Genomic DNA, 22,057 nt, shown 5'->3' with positions numbered 1-22,057 from the left:
AATGGGTCATTTCCAATTGTCCAAACTTTGTCCAAAGCCAATCAGCCATAGGACCTTCAGCAAGTTGTTTATTTCCTTAGGTTTCAGTTTCCCCAACTGGTATAATAATAGTACCCAGCATATAGAGGTGTGTGTATGTGTGTGTGTGTGTGTGTAAAGTGCTTAGGACAGTGCATGATTCATAGTAATATGCAATAAAATGTAACTAATATTATTCTTGTTGTTGTTTGCCTTCATATAAATCAGTCTAATGCTCACAGTCTAGAAAGATATGCAAGAAACTAGTACTACTGGTAGCCACAAGCGAGGAGAAGGGAACAGGGGTGAGAAAGACACTTTCTTTTCACTGTATATACCTTTTAGGCTTAAAATTTTATTGTGTGCATATATTATTCAAAACAATTAATTTAAAAACAGAAACTTGAAAACCATGATAAATAGGGCAATACTTTTAAATCTTTGATTGCATAAGTACTGGATTTGGGATTCTAAATTATAAATGTGATTGGAAAAATATCATTCATTCTTTTTTCTTTTTAGAATATGGCCTGTGCAGCCCAACCTTGATTTATGCATCCTACACAGAAGTTGCCAGATTTCAGAATTCTATTGTGCTATTGTGATAAAGATAAATGTACCTTCAAAACCTGTGATTGTAAAACTAAATTCACATTAGCTTATAAGATGTCAGGACTCAAGCTGAGACATTGAGGAGTGTACATGCTCTTCACCCACATCACCTTGTTTTCCTCTAAACAGGGCTCTTATAAAGCCCACCTAAAATAATACTCACAGAAAAGTAGTATAAAGATTTGACTGTCCCCAGATCCTATCAAGCCCCTTAACTAGGACCAGTTTTGCAACCATCTACAAGTCTGCCCTACCCTGGACTCTACGACTAGTTACTTTGCAACATAGGGACAAAAACAATCTAATCCGTTGCCTTCTTTTTTCAGTCCAGCCTTATATCCAAGGACTGGTATGTGGGATACTCACTTTTTTGATTTTTTTTTTTTTTTTTTTTTGCCTAAGTCACTGTCTAATACCCCAGTTCCATTTACTTCTATTTTGTTCCACCTGACTATTGGGATTAGAATTATCCCATTATCTTCACACATTTAACCATTTTCTCCCATGAAGATGTTATTTGACTTAAACCCATGCTCCAAGTCCATACCTCAAGCCATTATCCTTCCCAGAGGTCACAGTCTGCTAATTTCCAGAGATGCTCACTGCAGCATGCTTCACAGTGACCGATGCAGGCTAGAATTCTCCTAAATACTTGCCCCCAAATTCCACAATGTTCCACCTACAATGGCAACTCACTCCAGTATTCTTGCCTGGAGAATTCCATGGACAGAGGAGCCTGGCAGGCTACAGTCCATGGAGTCGCAGAGTCAGACACGACTGAGCGACTATCACTCACTACCTACCTACATATCTAGGTATCTTTCCACACCATCCCCAGTAGTCTACCTGAATGCGTCATACACCCTAACACAGGAGGTACCTCTAATTAATAGCCTTCTGATCCCACTTATGACAGAAACTGAAGAACAATTCAAAGCTTATTCAGGAAACTGTCTTCTGTTGTCTCAAAGTGTCACAAGTTATCTCAATCCGATACTGTCATCACTTTCAGTGCTGAGGCGAGCAGAGAGTGGGCATGATTTTAGATTGTAAGAATCTAGCTTTACCTGAAATGTTGATGATTTCTGCAAAATAATATAGCATTTTCCTCCCAGAAGAAATTAATAATAATTTGATAACTGAGAGGATAAAATAATGTTAGTTTAGGATGGATAATAAATAAGATTATGATTGTTCTTCCTACTATCCTTCTTTACTATCTTATTGATACTTACCTTCACATAAAAATACAATTTACAAAATAGGTTGATTTTAAGATATTCATTTTCTGAAAAACTTGCATTCATGTCGTTTTAAAAGTTTATGTACTTGCCCTGATTTCTCAGTTTATAAACTGAGAAAAATGAAACCAAAGACATTAGCTAAAGCACACGAAGAGTATTCAGGCCTCTTATTCCCCAAAGTGGTCCTCTATCCAGAACACTGGAAAAGGCTTTCTGAAATGAGTAAGACAAGCCATGCTTTGATTCTAAATAATTTATTCAGAAAAATCATTTATTCATTTTTCCACAGAGGTTTATTTTCCTAACAGCTTTGTTATTAGATGGTTTGAGTTATTTAGCTCTTCCTTGTCTCATCTCTTTTCTTCCAAGACCAAAATTACCAACACAGATATAGCCAAAGCTGTGTCTCCTCACACAATGTTTTAGCCCCCTCCTATCTGGATAAAGAAGCGTCACTGTGTTCGCACCTTTACGGTCCCATCTGTGCTGCCAGTCAAAAGCCGCGTCTCATTTGCATCTAGGGCCATCGTGCTGATTTCTGCGTTGCCATGGCAACCGGTAAACTGTTTGATTTTCTGCCCAGTGTCTATCATCCAGAAGGAAACCGTCGACCCCACATCAGAGCTGATTACCTATGAGAAAATAACATTGTAGAGAAATTAAATATAGTCCCAGAATTCACCGTTTTTATTTCAATCAAAATATCCAGCCTGTGCATTTCCGCTAGTGAGTTCCACCAACAGTTAGAGACATTTTTGTAATGTATTTGCTTTCTTTTGTTAAGCTGATAACGTTTCAATTTCTAGGCCAGAACTGAGGTAATGAAGTCATGATTCTCTTTATCAGAAAAGATAGGAATCTTCTTCCCTTACCCACTGTTCAGCTTAGTGTCTAGAGACTATCCTGAAATCGAATACTACTGAAAATAAACTTATATAAATCTTTTACATTTCGATGAGAAAGTTGATTTTATCAGTCATGATGCTCTGACACTATTCACTCTATGAAAATAAACCTTTTATTACATATCAGCTTTCATTTAGCATTCAGAAGAGAAAGCACCACCAGCCATTATGGGGAAAAGTTCACATCAGCTGATTGCTAGAAGGACTGCTTCTAACGCCATTAGTTCCTTCCCTCAAGGTACTGCATGTATTTTCACAATCAACATAATTATCGATGGGTCCTTAAAAACAAAGAATCCAGGAAGGCTGAATATAAATCTGCATATACACTCCAAGAAGAAGGCAAGAAAACAAATGCAAGGATAGGATTACATGTAATAGTCCCACAGTAGGAAACTTAACAGTGTCAAGTAGACTGCTTATTTAAGCTCTAGGTAGTTAGATGCCCTTTAAGAGATTTATAGGTTAAAATTACTTTGTTTATGTGACATAGGGATGCAAAGGAATGAAAGAAAAAACAAAACACCACTAAACATAGAAATATGCAGGTAGAAAATTGCCTGAAGCAATATCTAGATTTTTTTAAAATTTAAAGCATAACTTTATCCACTTACATATTGATTGACAATGTATAAATATAAACTTCTCAGGAATTTGTTAAACTAGAGTGTCACATTTTCAGAATTAAATGGGTTAAAATTTATCAAATGCATTTTCAGAACATCTAGAAAACTGGCTGTTATGCATGCATTCACCCATTCACTCATTCATTCATTCATTCATTCACCCTACAGGCATTCATTGAACATCCACTGGGCACCAGCTCCATGTGGACAGTGGAGCTTCACTGATGAATCTCTGCTCTCAAGGGGCCTGTAGCCTAGGCTTGTACACTAGAATCACTTTAAAAATCACAATTTCAGACCAGACCAGAGTTGGAATTGGACCAATTGGACTAACTGGACCAGCAGTGGAATTTATATAGGTTACTTAAGTATGCAGCCTGGGTCAAGTGCTACTGGGCTAGAGAGAGAAACAGACAAGAAATAAATAAATGCCCCCAAATCTTACAAGTACAGAGGTATCAGCACTCCGTGATCTGGGGACACAAAGAGTAAAACCCCAAATCCATTCACTGGAGTGGGGGATGGGAATAAAATGTAAGGAGGCTCAATCGGGGATTGTAGGTAGGGACAGTGAGTGCCAAGCCCTTTACATTCATTGTCTCACTGGACCTTTATACAAACCCTGCAAAATTATGTTATCACTCTCTTTCTACCATGATAAAATAGAGATTCTAATCAGCTAAGTACCATTCCCAAGCTTATAACAAGGTTTGAATCTTAGACCTTCTATGACAAACACATCAAAAGCCTTCCTCTATTTCATCATTGTACCCTAGATAGTTAAAATGCTTAGAAGAGAGAACTTGGAGTCTCTTTCAAGCATGAGAAACAGTAAGAAGTGTCATGAAGCCAGAATGCAGACAATAAGATAAATGATGGATTATCAGGTGAGGATGCACACTAGCAACAGATGTTTGAACTCTTTAGTGAGCAATGTCAGAGAATAATAGCGTGTATAAAGTTTTTGTTGTTGTTAACTGGGAAAGGGTTCATATCTCTCATTGGTTATCAGTGGCATGTATGACTCAAAACAAAATTAAGAATGATTTCTTTGTTCTAATAAGGAGGAGAGAAGAAGTGCATTTTTTATTAGTTAGTTTGTGAAGATACCTCTGGCAACAGTGTAGAAAACAAACAGGTTGTGAGAAGACCATTCAGAGGCTGATGTTATACTCCAGGTAGAGATGCTCACCTAAGGCAGTAGTTCCCAGAAGCAAAAAAAGAAGCGGGATTGAATGAAAGGGCCACCATTTAACAATCTTTATGCCTCAACAAAGAACTGATTATTTGCATGGGAGCTGTTGTAGCCCTTTTTCCCCCTGATATTGCAGCTCTCAATCAGAAAATTTCTTAAATGATGTAAAACTATATCTATGCTACACATTTTCTCTCAGTGAACCAAAAGTAGCTTCAGTGTTTAATTACCATTATTAAACTATAGCATAATTTCTTTATATATATATATATTCATTCCTCCCTTTGGTATGAATTAAAGCCTCCTTTCCCCCTCCTCTCTTATTTCCACATGAATTAATTCTACAATTTAATAAACTAACAGGTGGTTCCACTTCAGGCTGAGCAGATGTTAGACTGAATGAATGGAGACCCTCTTTTTTTTTCCTGAATAGACTTGAATTTTATTTATCTCTACACACAAACACATATCTATACCTATATCAATATCTCTAACATCCATATTCTTGTGTTGTTGGAAGAGGGTGTTTGCAATGACCAGTGCATTCTCTTGGCAAAACTATATTAGCCTTTGCCCTACTTCATTCCATGTTCCAAGGCCAAATTTGCCTGTTACTCCAGGTATTTCTTGACTTCCTACTTTTGCATTCCAGTCCCCTATAATGAAAAGAATATCTTTTTTGAGTGTTAATTCTAAAAGGTCTTGTAGGTCTTCATAGAACCGTTCAGCTTCTTCAACATTACTGGTTGGGACATAGGCTTCGATTACTGCAATATTGAATGGTTTGCTTTGGAAATGAGCAGAGATGATTCTGTCATTTTTGAGATTGCATCCAAGTACTGCATTTTGGACTCTTTTGTTGACCATGATGGCTACTCCATTTCTTCTGAGGGATTCCTGCCCACAGTGGTAGATATAATGATCATCTGAGTTAAATCCTCCCATTCCAGTCCATTTTAATTTGCTGATTCCTAGAAAGTTGAATGTAGAATGTTTGCTCTTGCCATCTCTTGTTTGACCACTTCCAATTTGCCTTGATTCCTGGGCCTGTCATTCCAGGTTCCTGTGCAATATTGCTCTTTACAGCATCAGACCTTGCTTCTATCACCAGTCACATCCACAACTGGGTATTGTTTTTGCTTTGGCTTCATCCCTTCATTCTTTCTGGAGTTATGTCTCCACTGATCTCCTGTAGCATATTGGGCAGCTACTGACCCAGAGAGTTCCTCTTTGAGTATCCTATCATTTTGCCTTTTCATACTGTTCATGGGGTTCTCAAGGCAAGAATACTGAAGTGATTTGCCATTCCCTCTCCAGTGGATCACAGTCTGTCAGCACAACAACACAGGAGAAGACTCTACACATGGACATCACCAGATGGTCAACACCAAAATCAGATTGATTATATTCTTTGCAGCCAAAGATGGAGAAGCTCTATACAATCAACAAAAATAAGACTGGGAGCTGACTATGGCTCAGATCATGAAATCCTTATTGCAAAATTCAGACTTAAATTGAAGAAAGTAGGAAAAACCACTAGACCATTCAGGTATGACCTAAATCAAATCTCTTATGATTATATAGTGGAAATGAGAAATATATTTAAGGGACTAGATCTGATAGACAGAGTGGCTGATGAACTATGTATGGAGGTCCATGACATTGTACAGGAGACAGGGATCAAGACCATCCCAATGGAAAAGAAATGCAAAAAAGCAAAATGGCTCTCTGAGGAGGCCTTACAAATTGCTGTGAAAAGAAGAGAGGCAAAAAGCAAAGGAGAAAAGGAAAGATATAAGCATCTGAATGCAGAGTTCCAAAGAACAGCAAAGAGAGATAAGAAAGCCTTCCTCAGCAATCAATGCAAAGAAATAGAGGAAAACAACAGAATGGGAAAGACTAGAGATCTCTTCAAGAAAATTAGAAATACCAAGGGAACATTTTATGCAAAGATGGGCTTGATAAAGGACAGAAATGGTATGGACTTAACAGAAGCAGAAGATAACAAGAGGTGGCAAGAATACACAGAAGAACTGTACAAAAAAGAGCTTCATAACCCACGTAATCAGGATGGTGTGATCACTTACCTAGAGCCAGATATCCTGGAATGTGAAGTCAAGTGGGCCTTAGAAAGCATCACTACAAACAAAGCTAGTGGAGGTGATGGAATTCCAGTTGAGCTATTTCAAATCCTGAAAGATGATGCTGTGAAAGTGATGCACTCAATATGCCAGCAAATTTGGAAAACTCAGCAGTGGCCACAAGACTGGAAAAAGTTTTCATTCCAATCCCAAAGAAAGGCAATGCCAAAGAATGCTCAAACTACCACACAATTGCACTCATCTCACACGCTAGTAAAGTAATGCTCAAGCCAGGCTTCAGCAATACTTGAACTGTGAACTTCCAGCTGTTCAAGCTGGTTTTAGAAAAGGCAGAGGAACCAGAGATCAAATTGCCAACATCTGCTGGATGATCAAAACAGCAAGAGAGTTCCAGAAAAACATCTATTTCTGCTTTATTGACTGTGGCAAAGACTTTGACTGTGTGGATCACAATAAACTGTGGAAAATTCTGAAAGAGATGGGAATACCAGACCACCTGACCTGCCTCTTAAGAAATCTGTATGCAGGTCAGGAAGCAACAGTTCGAACTGGACATGGAACAACAGACTGGTTCCAAATAGGAAAAGGGGAATGCCAAGGCTGTATATTGTTACCCTGCTTATTTAGCTTATATGCAGAGTACATCGTGAGAAACACTGGGCTGGAAGAAGCACAAGCTGGAATCAAGATTGCCGGGAGAAATATCAATAACCTCAGATACGCAGATGACACCACCCTTATGGCAGAAAGTGAAGAGGAACTAAAAAGACTCTTGATGAAAGTGAAAGTGGAGAGTGAAAAAGTTGGCTTAAAGTTCAACATCAGAAAACGAAGATCATGGCAGGTCCCATCACTTGATGGCAAATAGATGGGAAAACAGTGGAAACAGTGTCAGACTTTATTTTTGGGGGCTCCAAAATCACTGCAGAGTGATAGCAGCCATGAAATTAAAAGACACTTACTCCTTGGGAGGAAAGTTATGACCAACCTAGATAGCATATTGAAAAGCAGAGAAAATACTTTGCCAACAAAGGTCCATCTAGTCAAGGCTATGGTTTTTCCTGTAGTCATGTATGGATGTGAGAGTTGGACTGTGAAGAAACTTGAGTGCCGAAAAATTGATGCTTTTGAACTGTGGTGTTGGAGAAGACTCTTGAGAGTCCCCTGGACTGCAAGGAGATCCATCCAGTCCATTCTAAAGGAGATCAGCCCTGGGTGTTAATTGGAGGAACTGACGCTAACGCTGAAACTCCAATAGTTTGGCCACCTCATGCGAAGAGTTGACTCATTGGAAAAGACTCTGATGCTGGGAGGGATTGGGGGCAGGAGGAGAAGGGGATGACAGAGGATGAGATGGCTGGATAGCATCACCAACTCAATGCACATGAGTTTGAGTGAACTCCGGGAGTTGGAGATGGACAGGGAGGCTTGGTGTGCTGCGATTCATGGGGTCGCAGAGTCAGACACGACCTAGCGACTGAACTGAACTGAACTGAACAGAACATCCATACTTACCCAATTTATACAAACTCTTTTTTTTTTTTTTACCTTATTTTGTATCAGAGTATTTAGCTGATTAGCAATCATGTGTCAATTTCAGGTGAATACTGAAGAGACACAATCATACATAAACATGTATCCATTCTCCCCCAAACTACCTTCCCATCCAGACTGCCACATAGCCTAGAGTGTAATTGTAGGTCAAATGACCTGTATCTTCATAATAATATGATGCAACACTTTAGCTATCATTCCATGTAACTGGGTTTCTGTCTGCTTCGGTTTGTGCAATATGCCAGTGGTTAAGCACTGGGCCTGGAGCCAGTATGTTTGAGTTTAAAGTCAGTGTCTAAACTTGGATTCATTACTTAATCTCTATAAGCTTCAGTTTCCTCACCTATAAACCGGAGACAATCATAGTTATCCCTCAAATCGTTTTTAAGAGGTTTAAGTAAGCAAATACTTGTAAAGCACTTAGCACAGTATATATCATACAATAAATACTTCATACAAGTTAGCTAGTATTACTATTCTATTTAGCTTAATAACCTGACCTCTTATTTGAATTCATGTCACTTTTCATATCCAAACCAATTCAATAAAAATATTTAATGACTTGGTTTCTTCCAGCTATGAGAATGAATGCAGAGAGTTACATTTTAGAAACCAGCTTTTTAGATGAAGCTTGAAATTTAAAATTATATCACACAAGATTTTGCACATAATTGCTTAAGACTTTGGATTGTATTCATTAAAGACAAAGTCATGAAAACATAATACTCCAAACAAGTGAAAAAAAAATTTAATTAATTGCCCTTATTCTTTTTCTTAATTTATTTATTTTTTAGTTGATGGATAATTGCTTTATAGAATTTTGTTATTTTCTGTTAAATATCAACATGAATCAGCCTTAGGTATACAGATGTCCCCTAAGGGAAATTTCTGATAGTGATCTTTGAAGAAAGGTTATGGAATTTTTTGTTGTTGTTTAGTAACTAAGTCATATCTGACTCTTTTGAGACCCCATGGGCTGCAACCCACCAGGTTCTACTCTCCATTGGATTTCTCAGGCAAGAATACTGGAGTGGGTTGTCATTTCCTACTTCAGGGGAATCTTCCCAACCCAGGGATAGAAACCTGCATCTCCTGTTGATAGGCAGATACTATACCACTGAGCCACCTGGGAACCATTTTTTCAAAAATATTCATTGATCTATTATATGCTAAGCATTCACTAAAAAATATTCTTTGATAGAAACAAAAACAAAGAAAAAGAAAGTAAACTATGTTCAAAGAAAGATGTGCTGACTTGTTCAAGACTGGCCTCATTCACATTGCAAAGCATCTCACCATCCACCCACCGCTTTTATCTAATGCAGACGTTCAATCAGGAGCTAGGAACTTTCGCTTTTTGATGCTTTATACCCCCCTTCCTCTGCCTTAACCGGCTGAGCCCCAAAATACCATTCATCACTTTTCAGCACCTTTCTCTACTCATTTCACAATTTCTCATGAAATCCAAATCAATAATGACAACAGTGTACAGCCAGTCAGATTTCATTCTATGGCAATCTGCCTTAAGGCACAGTCTTCAGGAAAACCATGTGTTGAAATATAAGGACTGGCTATGTCACAAACACACCCCCAGTATTAACCAGAATCTACTCTCACTATGACAATATCAGACTACGAGAATAACAAGACAAGTGACAAGACCTTCAAAGTCTAGTGAGAGAGAAGTGTGTTTCGCAACACTTGGCAGATAAAGAGGTTTGACTATCGGACGGTGAAGACGGTATTCATAGCAAAATGTTTTTATCACTGATAAAACCCAGAAATAAGTGTTGGCATCACATTTACATGCCACATTTTGATGATACCAAGTCCCTTTAAGTTTTCAGTTTACTCCTGACTGCTTCTCATCAGATGAGACATTAACTGTTGAGGACCGAGCTTTGGCATCTGCAGAGCAGAAAATAGCATGGTCCTAATAACTACACTTCAGGGCAAATGGACCTTGTGAGCAAATCATTCCAATGGAGAAATGCTCCACCTTATGTGCCTGAGTTAATAGCTATTTAGGAATATATAGGTCTTTTTGTCTCTCTCATCCGAAGCTGTCACAGTCAATCAGACAATTGTAAGAGATGGGAAGTGCTATCCATGCCCCCTGAATGTCTTCCTGCTATTTCAACAACAATAAGCACTTCTATTATATTTTATATGCATCTCAAGTTGTAGGTCTAGGCAAGAAGAATCAAAACTTACAGAACTGCAGCAGCAGATGTTGCTTGCCTACCAAGGGATCAGGACATTTGATTGAACTGCTGTTCATAATTTTATTTTTTTTTAAGTCAGTGCTGTTTGTAGTCCCATAATATAAAGCAGGTTACCTCTTTTATTTCTATTTTGCATCAAATCTCTAGAAGTTACAACTCAGTAAATAGTAAGGAGAAGAGAATAATAATATCTCAGAGGACTGGTACAGACAAAGAATGCAAATATTTTAAGGACGTCATTCTCCATTTATAAATCTTATTTGTCAGATATCACCTCTTTCTAGATGAATTTATAATTGGACTTTTTAGATTCATTCCTTGAGTTTACTGAACCCCTACAATATGCAAGGGTTTCTCTGGTGGCTCCGTGGTAAAGAATCTTCCTGCCAATGCAGGAGATGCAGATTCGATCCCTGGGTCGGGAAGATCTCCTGGAGAAGGAAATGGCAGCCCACTCCAGTATTCCTGTCTGATGGTGGTGGTTTAGTCACTAAGTAGTGTCCTACTCTTGTGACCCCATGGACTGTAGCCTGCCAGGCTCCTCTGTCTATGGGTTACAGTCTATCGGGTCACAAAAGAGTCAGATGCAACTTAGTAACTAAACAATAACAACAGTATGCAAGGCACAAGATCTAGGCACTGGTGATTCAACAGTGAAAAATTCCTGCCCTTATATTTAGTGGAGGAAGGTTGGAAGCAATACAACTAAAAGACAAAAAAGGCATGCACACATACACACACATGTGCCCACACACACACATACACACACAAAATTAAGAGTGAAAAACATTATGGAGAAAACTAATCAAGAAGAAGGCAGAGATCACTGGGAGTGGATACAAACTTGGAGGCTCAGGCAGGTTTCCCTGAGGAATTATTTGAAGAAAGATATGACTAAGGTGAAGGAGGGAGCCATACAGATAGCTGGGTGAAGAGAGTTCCAGGCAAAGAAAACAGCAATGCAAAGGCCCTGAGACAGAGTGTCCTTAGCATGTTCAAGGACTAGCAAGGAGGCCAGCAAGGCTTAGGGAATGTAAATCAGGAAAGAGGCCACGGGGTGTGACCATCTGTGCTCATTATTCAGGTGTTCAAAATATTCCCCAAACGACCAGGCACACACAGGGATTAGGGCATGAAGTCAGAAAAGCATCACTTCCCTTTTTTGGCTAGTCTTTATTTAGCTTTTACTCCTGCTTTGTTCCGTGTATCTTTATACACAATACACTTTGTCCTTTAAAGAAAATCTGCATGGGAGGTATTATAAATTCTTATTTTATAGATAATAAAAGTTTGCTTAAAGAAATTAAATTACTTGCTCAGTGGAAATCATTGGGAAACTCTGACTCTAAAACCTCACCACCTCCCTCCTTCTGAAAAATTGCTGAGAAAAAGAGGTACTTCCAAAAATAGTTGAGATTGCACTGGACTTGCAGGTCCTGATGCCACATGCTTGAAAGTTTTCATTCCATCCTAACAATGAGTAAAAAGCTGGACAAACTGAAAAATCAACAACTCTTCTGAGACCACTCCAAGAAATGAGGTCACAGGGCAGATCATTGCTCTCCAATTTGGAGAGACCAATAAGCAGATTGAGAAAATCACAACCTACCAGAGCAGAAACTCATGAACCAAAAACTCTCTGGGGAACGGAGCTGAGAGAGAAAAATCAGAACCGTAACTGATGGATTGCTGGAAGCTCAAAGTGGACAAGTCTGAGAGTCAAAAATTCTGAGGAGCTGGTCATAGGGAGCTCCTACAAGTTTACAAGTATTACTTTGAGGTTACAGATCAGGATAAAGAAAGGTATCTCATACTCACATTAAGCAAAATAAAGTAGAAGTAGCTGTATTAATTTCAGAAAAACCAGACTTCAGAGCCTTTGTCCTCTGAAGGCTCTGAAGTGGGCTTCCCTGGTGGCTTAGATGGTAAAGAATCTGCCTGCAGTGCAACGGACTGGGATTCAGTCTTGGGTTGGAAAGATGCCCTGGAAGAGGAAACAGCAACCCGCTCCAGTATTCTTGCCTGGGAAATACCATGGACAGAGAAGCCTGATGGGTTAGAGTTCACGGGGTGTCAAAGAGACGGACATGATTGAACGACTGACACTTTCACTTCATGTTCAGGCTTCAAAGCAGGGAAAGTTATTAAGAATAAAGCAGGTTAATTTTCCAAGAAAACATAATGATCACCAACGTGTATATAACTGAAACCTTTGTCAAACTATGTGAGGCAAAACTTGTAGAATTACAAGGAGAAATACATGAACCCACTGTTATAGTAGGAGACTTCAGCACCCCTCTATCAGAAATGGAAAGAACCATTCTAGGCAGAAAACCAGTCAAGATGCATTTGAACTCAACACCACCATCAATCAACTGAATATAATTGACATCTATGGACTATCTCACCCAACAGCAGCAAAGCACACATTTTTCTCAAGCTCTCATGGAAAATTCACCAAGATAAAACACATTTGGGGTCATAAAATACCCCTTAACAAATTTAAAAGAATAAAAATCATACAGAGTCTGATTGCAGATCACAATGAAATTAAACTCAAAATGTATACAGAAAGATAACTGGAAAACCCCCAAACACTTGGAGACTAAACAACACCTTTCAAATAAAGCATGGATCAAGAAGGAACATCAATAGAAATTTTAAAATATTTTTAACTAAATGAAAATGAAAATATACCTTATCAAAATTTATGAGATTTTCTTTTAAGCCCCAGTCAGAGAAAGCAGTGCTTAGAAGAAAAATTATGGCACTACATACACATATTGCGGGGGGGGGTGGGGGGGGAGGGTGGGGAGAGAGATCTAAAATCAATCATCTAAAATTCAACCTCACAAGAGTAGAAAAAAAAAGAGTTAATACAATATAAATAAGCAGGAGAAAAGAAAAAATAAAATTAGAATAGAAATCAATGAAATTAAAAATAAAAAATCATTAAAATTAATGAAGCCAAAAGCTTGTTCTTAGGAAAAAAAATTTTAAAGTTGATGATCCCATCCAGGCTAAGTAAAAAAAAATGACAAAAGATGCACATTGCCAACATCAGAAATCAAAGACAGAACATCACCCAAGACCCCATACACATTAAAGGGATTATAGAGGTATGCTAAACAACTCTATGCTTACAAAGTTGATAACCTAGATGAAATGGGCTAATTTGTTGAATGACATAATCTATCCAAACTCACATAAGAAGGAGTCTGAATAGGCATATATATATATGAAATTAAATCAATAGCTAATAGTCTTCCAAAACAGAAAGCAGCAGATGTGATTCATTAATGAGTTTTACAAAACATTTAAGGAAGGAATTATGCCAACTATATACAATCTTATTCAGGGAAAAGAAGCAGAGGAAATACTTCTAAGCTCATTTTACCAGCATTACCAAAATCAGACAAAGACATACAAGCAGAGAAAAGTATAGATCTATATCCTCATGAACATAGTGGCAAAAATACTCCACAAAATAATTTCAAATCCAACAAAGCATAAGAAGCATTATATTGGTTCAACTTCTGAATATTAATACAAACCATCATATCAATGCAATATCATCATAAAATTAATACAATATAATCATATCATTCACCAGAACAGGTGAATTTAATTCAGATCACCATTACATCTACTGTTGTGGGTAAGAACCCCTTAGAAGAAATGGAGTAGCCCTCATAGTCAACAAAAGAGTCCAAAATGCAAAATGTGGGTGCAGTCTCAAAAATGACAAAATGATCTCTGTTTGTTTCAAAGGTAAACCATTCAACATCATAGTGATCCAAGTCTATGCATCAACTACTGATGCTTAAGAAGCTGAACGGTTCTATGAAGACCTAAAAGACGTTCTAGAATTAACACACACACATACACACACACAAAAGATGTCCTTTTCATCATAAGGGACTGGAATGTAAATGTAGGAAGTCAAGAGATACCTGGAGTAACAGTCAAGTTTGGCCTTGGAATACAAAATGAAGCAGGGCAAAGGCTAACAGAGTTTTGCCGAGAGAACGCACAAGTCACAGCAAACACGCTCTTCCAACAACACAAGAGACAACTCTACACATGGACATCACCATTGATTATATCCTTTGCAGCCAAAGATGGAGAAGCTCTATACAGTCAGCAAAACAAGACTGGGAGCTGACTGTGGCTCAGATCATGAACTCCTTATTGCAAAATTCAGACTTAAATTGAAGAAACTAGGGAAAACCATTAGGCCATTCAGGTATGACATAAATCAAATCCCTTACAATTATTCAGTTCAGTTCAGTTCAGTTCAGTTCATTTCAGTCGCTCAGTCATGTCCTACTGTTTGTGACCCCATGAATCGCAGCACGCCAGGCCTCCCTGTCCATCACCAACTCCCAGAGTTCACTCAGATTCACATCCATCGAGTCTGTGATGCCATCCAGCCATCTCATCCTCTGTCATCCCCTTCGCCTTCTGCCCCCAACCCCTCCCAGCATCAGAGACTTTTCCAATGAGTCAACTCTTCGCATGAGGTGGCCAAAGTATTGGAGTTTCAGCTTTAGCATCATTCCTTCCAAAGAAATCCCAGGGCTGATCTCCTTCAGAATGGACTGGTTGGATCTCCTTGCAGTCCAAGGGACTCTCAAGAGTCTTATCCAACACCACAGTTCAAAAGCATCAATTCTTTGGCACTCAGCCTTCTTCACAGTCCAACTCTCACATCCATACATGACTACTGGAAAAACCATAGCCTTGACTAGACAGACCTTTGTTGGCAAAGTAATGTCTCTGCTTTTGAATATGCTATCTAAGTAACAAATAGATTCAAGGGACTAGATCTGATAGACAGAGTACTGGAGAACTAAAGACAGACAGAGTTTAGTAACAATGTAGATACAAGGCTATGATCAGACCATCCTCAAGAAAAAGAAGTCAAAAAAAAGGCAAAATGGCTGTCTGAGGAAGGCTTATATATAGCTTAGAAAAGAAGAGAAGTGAAAGGCAAAGAAGAAAAGGAAGGATAGATCCATCTGAATGCAGAGTTCCAAAGAATATCAAAGAGAGATAAAAAAGCCTTTCTCAGAGATCAGTGCAAAGAAATACAGGGAGACAACAGAATGTGAAAGACTAGGGATCTCTTCAAAAAAATTGGAAATTCCAAAGAAACATTTCATGCAAACATGGGCACAATAAAGGACCGAAACAGTATAGACCTGACAGAAGCAGAAGACATTAAGAGGAGATGGCAAGAATACACAGAAGAACTATACAAAAATGATCCTCATGACCCAGATAACCATGATGGTGTGATCGCTCACCTAGAGCCAGACATCCTGAAGTGTGAACTCAAGCGGGCATTAGGAAGCATCACTACAAACAAAGCTAGTGGAAGTGATGGAGTTCCAGCTGAGCTATTTCAAATACTAAAAGATGATGCTGTTAAAGGGCTGCACTCAACATGCCAGCAAATTTGGAAAACTCAGCAGTAGCCCAAGACTAGAAAAGGTCAGTCTTCATTCTAATCCCAAAGAAGGACAATGTCAAGCAATGTCCAAACTACTGCACAATTGCACTCATCTCACATGCTAGCAAACTAATGCTCAAAATTCTCCAAGTTAAGCTTCAACAGTATGTGAACCAAAAAATTCCAGATGTTCAAGCTGGATTTAGAAAAGGCAAAGGAACCAGAAATCAAATTTGGCAACATCAAACGGATCATAGAAAAAGCAAGAAAATTCAAGAAAAACATCTGCTTCACCGACAATGCTAAAGTCTTTGTGTGGATCATAACAGACTGGAAAATTCTTAAAGAGATGGGAATACCAGACTACCTTACCCACCTCCTGAAAAACCTGTATGCAAACCAAACTGGACATGGAATAACAGACTGGTTCCAAATTGGGAAAGGAGTACATCAAGGCTGTATATTGTCATCCTACTTATTTAAATTACATGCAGAGTACACCATGCAAAATGCCAGATTGGATGAAACACAAGCTGAAATCAAGTTTGCTGGGAGAAATATCAATAACCTCAGATATGCAAATGACACCACCCTTATGGCAGAAAGCAAAGAGCCTCTTGATGAAAGTGAGAGTGAAAAAGCTGGCTTAAAGCTCAACACTCAAAGAACAAAGATCATGGCATCTGGTCCCATCAGTTCGGTCATTCGGTCATGTCCAACATTTTGCAAACCATGGACTGAATCACACCGGACTTCCCTGTCCATCACCAACCCTCAGAGCTTACTTAAACTCATGTCCATCAAATCAGTGATGTCACCCAACCATCTCATCCTCTGTCGTCCCCTTCTCCTCCTGCCTTCAATCTTTCCCACCATTGGGATATTTTCATATGAGTCAGTTCTTTGCATCAGGTGGCCAGAGTATTGGAGTTTCAGCTTTAGCATCAGTCCTTCCAATGAGTATTCAGGGCTGATTTCCTTTAGGATGGACAGGTTGGATCTCCTTGCAGTCCAAGGGACTCTCAAGAGTCTTCTCCAACACCACAGTTTAAAAGCATCAATTTTTTGGCACTCAGGTTTCTTCACAGTCCAACTCTTCACATCCATACATGATCACTGGAAAAACTATAGCCTTGACCAGACGGAGTTTTGTTGGCAAAGTAATGTCTCTACTTTTCACCATGCTGTCTATGCTAGTCATAGCTTTTCTTCCATAGACTAGGCATCTTTTAATTTCATGGCTGTAGTCACCATCTGCAGAGATTTTGGAGCCCAAAAATATAAAGTCACTGTTCCCATTATTTCCCATCATTTGCCATAATGTGATGGGACAGGATGCCATGATCTTAGTTTTCTGAATGTTGAGCTTTAAACCAACTTTTTCACTCTCCTCTTTCACTCTCCTCTTTCAAGAGGCTCTTTAGTTCTTCTTCACTTTCTGCCATATGGGTGGTGTCATCTGCATATCTGAGGTTACTGATATTTCTCCCGGCAATCTTGATTCCAGCTTGTGTTTCTTCCAGTCCAGCGTTTCTCATGATGTACTCTGCATATAAGTAAAATAAGCAGGGTGACAATATACAGCCTTGATGTACTCCTTTCTCGATTTGGAACAAGTCTGTTGTTTCATGTCCACTTCTAACTGTTGCTTCCTGACCTGCATACAGATTTCTCAGGAGGCAGGTTAGGTGGTCTGGTATTCCCACCTCTTCAAGAATTTTCCACACAGTCAAAGGCTTTGGTGTAACCAATAAAACAGAAGTAGATGTTTTTCTGGAACTCTCTTGCTTTTTCAATGATTCAAAGGATGTTGGCAATTTGATCTCTGGTTCCTCTGCCTTTTCTAAAACCAACTTCAACATCTGGAAGTTCACGGTCCACATATTGTTGAAGCCTGGCTTGGAGAATTTTGAGCATTACTTTGCTAGCGTGTGAGATGAGTGAAATTGTGTGGTAGTTTGAGCAATCTTTGGCATTGCCTTTCTTTGGGATTGGAAGGAAAACTGACTGTTTCCAGTCCTATGGCCACTGCTGAGTTTTCCAAATTTGCTGGCATATTGAGTGTAATACTTTCACAGTATCATCTTTTAGGACATGGCAAATAGATGGGGAAACAAAGGATACAGTGACAGACTATTTTCTTGGGCTCCGAAATCACTGCAGATGGTGACTGTAGCCATAAAATTAAAAGATGCTTGCTTTTTGGAAGAAAAGCTGTGACCAACCTAAACAACATATTAAAAAGCAGAGACATTACTTTGCCAACAAAAGTCCCTATGGCCAAGCTATGGTTTTTCAAGTAGTCACATATGAATGTGAGAGGTGGACAATAAAGAAAGCTGAGCAGCAAAGAATTGATGCTTTTGAACTGTGGTGTTGGAGAAGAGTCTTGAGAGTTCTTTGGACGGCAAGGAGATCAAACTAGTCAATCCTAAAGGAAATCAGTCCTGAATATTCACTGTAAGGACTGATGCTGAAGCTGAAGCTCCAATATTTTGGCCACCTGATGGCTTAGAAAAGACCCTGATGCTGTGAAAGATTGAAGGCAGGTAGAGAAAGGGACAACAGAGGATGAGATGGTTGGATGGCATCACTGACTCAATGGACATGAGTTTGAGCAAGCTCCAGGAGTTGGTGATGGACAGGGAGGCCTGGTGTACTGCAGTCCATGGACTCTCAAAGAGTCTGACACAACTGAGCAACTGAACTGATATGAAAAAGAAAAAACACATGATTATATCAACAGGTAAAAAAAATAGCAAGTGGCACTAACACCCACTTATGATTAAAAACTCTCATAAAATAAGAATAGAGGGAACTTTCCTTCACTTGACAAAAAATATCTACAAAATTCGTACAGCTACTATTATACTTAATAGTGAGAACTTTGCAGCTTTTTTACTAAGATCAGGTACAAGGCAAGGATGTTCCCTCTTATTATACCTTTTCAACATTATACAGAAGCTTGGCATAATGCAACAAGAAAAGTAAAAGAAGGGGAGTTATAAAGTTTGAGAAGAAAGAAATAAAACTGCCTCTGTAAGCAGATGACATGATCCTCCATGTACATGCATGCATGCTCAGTTGCTTCCGTTGTGTCTGACTCTTGTGATTCTATGGACCTTAGCCCACCAGGCTCCTCTATCTATGGGATTCTCCAGGCAAGAATACTGGAGTGAGCTGCCATTTCCTTCTCCAGGTGATCCTCCCAAAAGAGGGATTCAACCCCGTGTCTCCTACGTTGCAGGTGGATTCTTTACCACTGACCCACTGGAGAAGCCCAGTCTTCTGTGCAGAAAATCTTAAAGAACTGACCAAAAACATTTCCTGGAACTAAGAAGCAATTACTGCAAGATTACAGGTTACATAGTTAATACACAAAAGTCAATCATTTTCCTATAGAGCAGCACTGAACAAGTAGAATTTAAAAATAATATCACAGTACAATGTACATTAACATCCACAAAAGTGAAATACATGTAAGTCTAACAAAATATGTATAAGATCTATATGAGGTGTACTTCAAAACTCTGATGAATGATATAAAACACTATTTAAATGAGAGATCATCCAGATTCATGGTTAGGAGGACTCAACATAGTTCATGTGTGCTAAGTCGCTTCAGTCATGTCCAACTATTTTCAAGATCATCTCAATTTTGCTGTGAACCTAAAAATGTTCTTTTAAAAAATTGTTTTTAAAAAAAGAAGTCTTTTTAAAAATAGCTGAATCAGTGATAATGAGAGAGCCTGAGGAAAGGGTCATTTCTTATCATGTGGTTGATTTAAATGCAGCTTTTATACAGAAAATTTGAAAATATTTATCAAGGTTACTGACATAAACACTCTCAGTTCAGTTCAGTCACTCAGTCGTGTCCAACTCTTTGTGACCCCATGAATTGCAGCACGCCAGGCCTCCCTGTCCATCACGAATTCCTGGAGTTCACTCAAACTCATGTCCATCGAGTCGGTGATGCCTTCCAGCCATCTCATCCTCTGTTGTCCCCTTCTCCTCCTGTCCTCAATCCCTCCCAGTATCAGAGTCTTTTCCAATGAGTCAACTCTTCACATGAGGTGGCCAAAGTATTGGAGTTTTAGCTTTAGCATCATTCCTCCCAAAGAACACCCAGGACTGATCTCCTTTAGAATGGACTGGTTGGATCTCCTTGCAGTCCAAGGGACTTTCAAGAGTCTTCTCCAACACCACAGTTCAAAAGCATCAATTCTTCAGTGCTTAGCTTTCTTCACATTCCAACTCTCACATCCACACATGACCACTGGAAAAACCATAGCCTTGACTTCAACGGACGTTTGTTGGCAAAGTAATGTCTCTGCTTTTCAATATGCTATGTAGGGTGGTCATAACTTTTCTTCCAAGGAGTAAGCGTCTTTTAATTTCATGGCTGCAATCACCATCTACAGTGATTTTGGAGCCCAAAAGAATAAAGTCTGACACTGCCTCCACTGTTTCCCCATCTATTTCCATGAAGTGATGAGACCGGATGCCATGATCTTCGTTTTCTGAATGTTGAGCTTTAAGCCACCTTTTTCACTCTCCTCTTTCACTTTCATCAAGAGGCTTTCTAATTCCTCTTCACTTTCTGCCATAAGGGTGATGTCATCTGCATATCTGAGGTTATTGCTATTTCTCCCAGCAATCTTGATTCCAGCTTGTGTTTCTTCCAACCCAGTGTTTCTCATGATGTACTCTGCATATAAGCTAAATAAGCACAGGGACAATATACAGCCTTGACATGCTCCTTTTCCTATTTGGAACCAGACTATTGTTCCATGTCCAGTTCTAACTGTTGCTTCCTGACCTGCATATAGTTTTCTCAAGAGGCAGGTCAGGTGGTCTGGTATTCCCATCTCTCTCAGAATTTTCCACAGTTTATTGTGATCCACACAGTCTATGACCCACTAATTCTAGTTCTAGGAATTTATCTTACAGACGTTTCCTCACTAGTGCCAAAATTTATGCATTCAAATTACTATATTATCTGTATAACAAAAATACTGGAAGCAATCTAAATGTCCATAAAAACTGATTAATAAAATTTGGCATACCCATTAAACAGAATACCATGCAGCTGTCAAAAAGAAAGAGGATATTCTGGGTAATTAGATAAATAAAATGATCGTTAGGCTGTACTGTTGGGTGGAAAATCAATGTACAGAGCAGTGTTGCTGTGCATATAACATACTACTGTTTGTGTAAAACCACATAATTAATATTCTTAAATATTAAGAATTATTATACACATCTATTTTAAAGTGAGTATACATATTTGTGACAAAAAATACATATATACTTGTGTTTGAATACAACAGCCCTTAAAGGGTGCTCATGGATCTCATGAACTAGTTGCTTCCAGCAAAGGAAACTGGTAGGTAGAAACAGTGATAAAAGGAAATTTTTACTGTATACCCTTTGTCTTTTTTAGTTTTGTAACACTGAAATGTGGTATTCCTTCCAAGCCATCACTTTTAAATAAACACCTATTTATATGTACATACACATACATGTAAGTGTGTATATATGTTGGCAAGCAGAATATTAGTTCCCCAACCAGGGATTGAACCTGGGTCCTCTACAGTGGAAGCATGAAGTCTTAACCGCTGGAACTCCAGGGGAGTTCCTTGATCTACCCTTAAGACTAAGGCATTTCCTATGTCTTCAGCAAGTGACCAGAGCTCATAGCCTCAGTATCGACATGTAACCAAGTACAGCCTTAATCTGACCAGTGAAGAAAAGCCACATTAACACAGGTCACTTGAAGCCCAGCAGTAAGCAGGCAAGGAGAAAGCTTTCATCCGTCTTCATCTAATTCTGTTCAAAGGAGAAACTCATTGATTTCGCCCTAAATACAAGCACTAAAGAGGCATAATGTCTTGTAAAGTGGAGATAAATTTCCCTCAAGCTTGTCCACTTACCTCTACTCAGATTTTACAATTCCCAAAGGAACTATGTATTGAATTGGTTAGACTCTCAAACATCACAATTCCCCCAAAATCGTGTGCAGAAAAGAGGACAGGAGATGCACTGTCACTAAAAAATTATACCCTAACCCCATTTTAAATGAATGATTGACATCATGTTTCTTGTAAAAGTTGGTCCTCAA

At 38.8% G+C, this 22,057-nt stretch overlaps 1 protein-coding gene across 1 annotated transcript in view; it reads right to left on the bottom strand.

The window, feature by feature from the left end:
* WDR49 (WD repeat domain 49) overlaps positions 1-22,057 on the bottom strand; it is a gene marked incomplete at its 3' end in the record, with an annotated part of 163,306 nt that overhangs the window by 56,168 nt on the left and 85,081 nt on the right. Inside the window, exon 8 of the mRNA XM_052645401.1 lies at positions 2,342-2,506. Coding sequence (XP_052501361.1) covers positions 2,342-2,506 — 165 coding nt within the window. The remainder of the gene's footprint in view (positions 1-2,341; positions 2,507-22,057) is intronic.

Source organism: Budorcas taxicolor, chromosome 1, assembly GCF_023091745.1.
Source record: "Budorcas taxicolor isolate Tak-1 chromosome 1, Takin1.1, whole genome shotgun sequence".
NCBI classification, from domain to species: domain Eukaryota; kingdom Metazoa; phylum Chordata; class Mammalia; order Artiodactyla; family Bovidae; genus Budorcas; species Budorcas taxicolor.
This window is presented reverse-complemented; position numbering and strand designations above follow the sequence as displayed.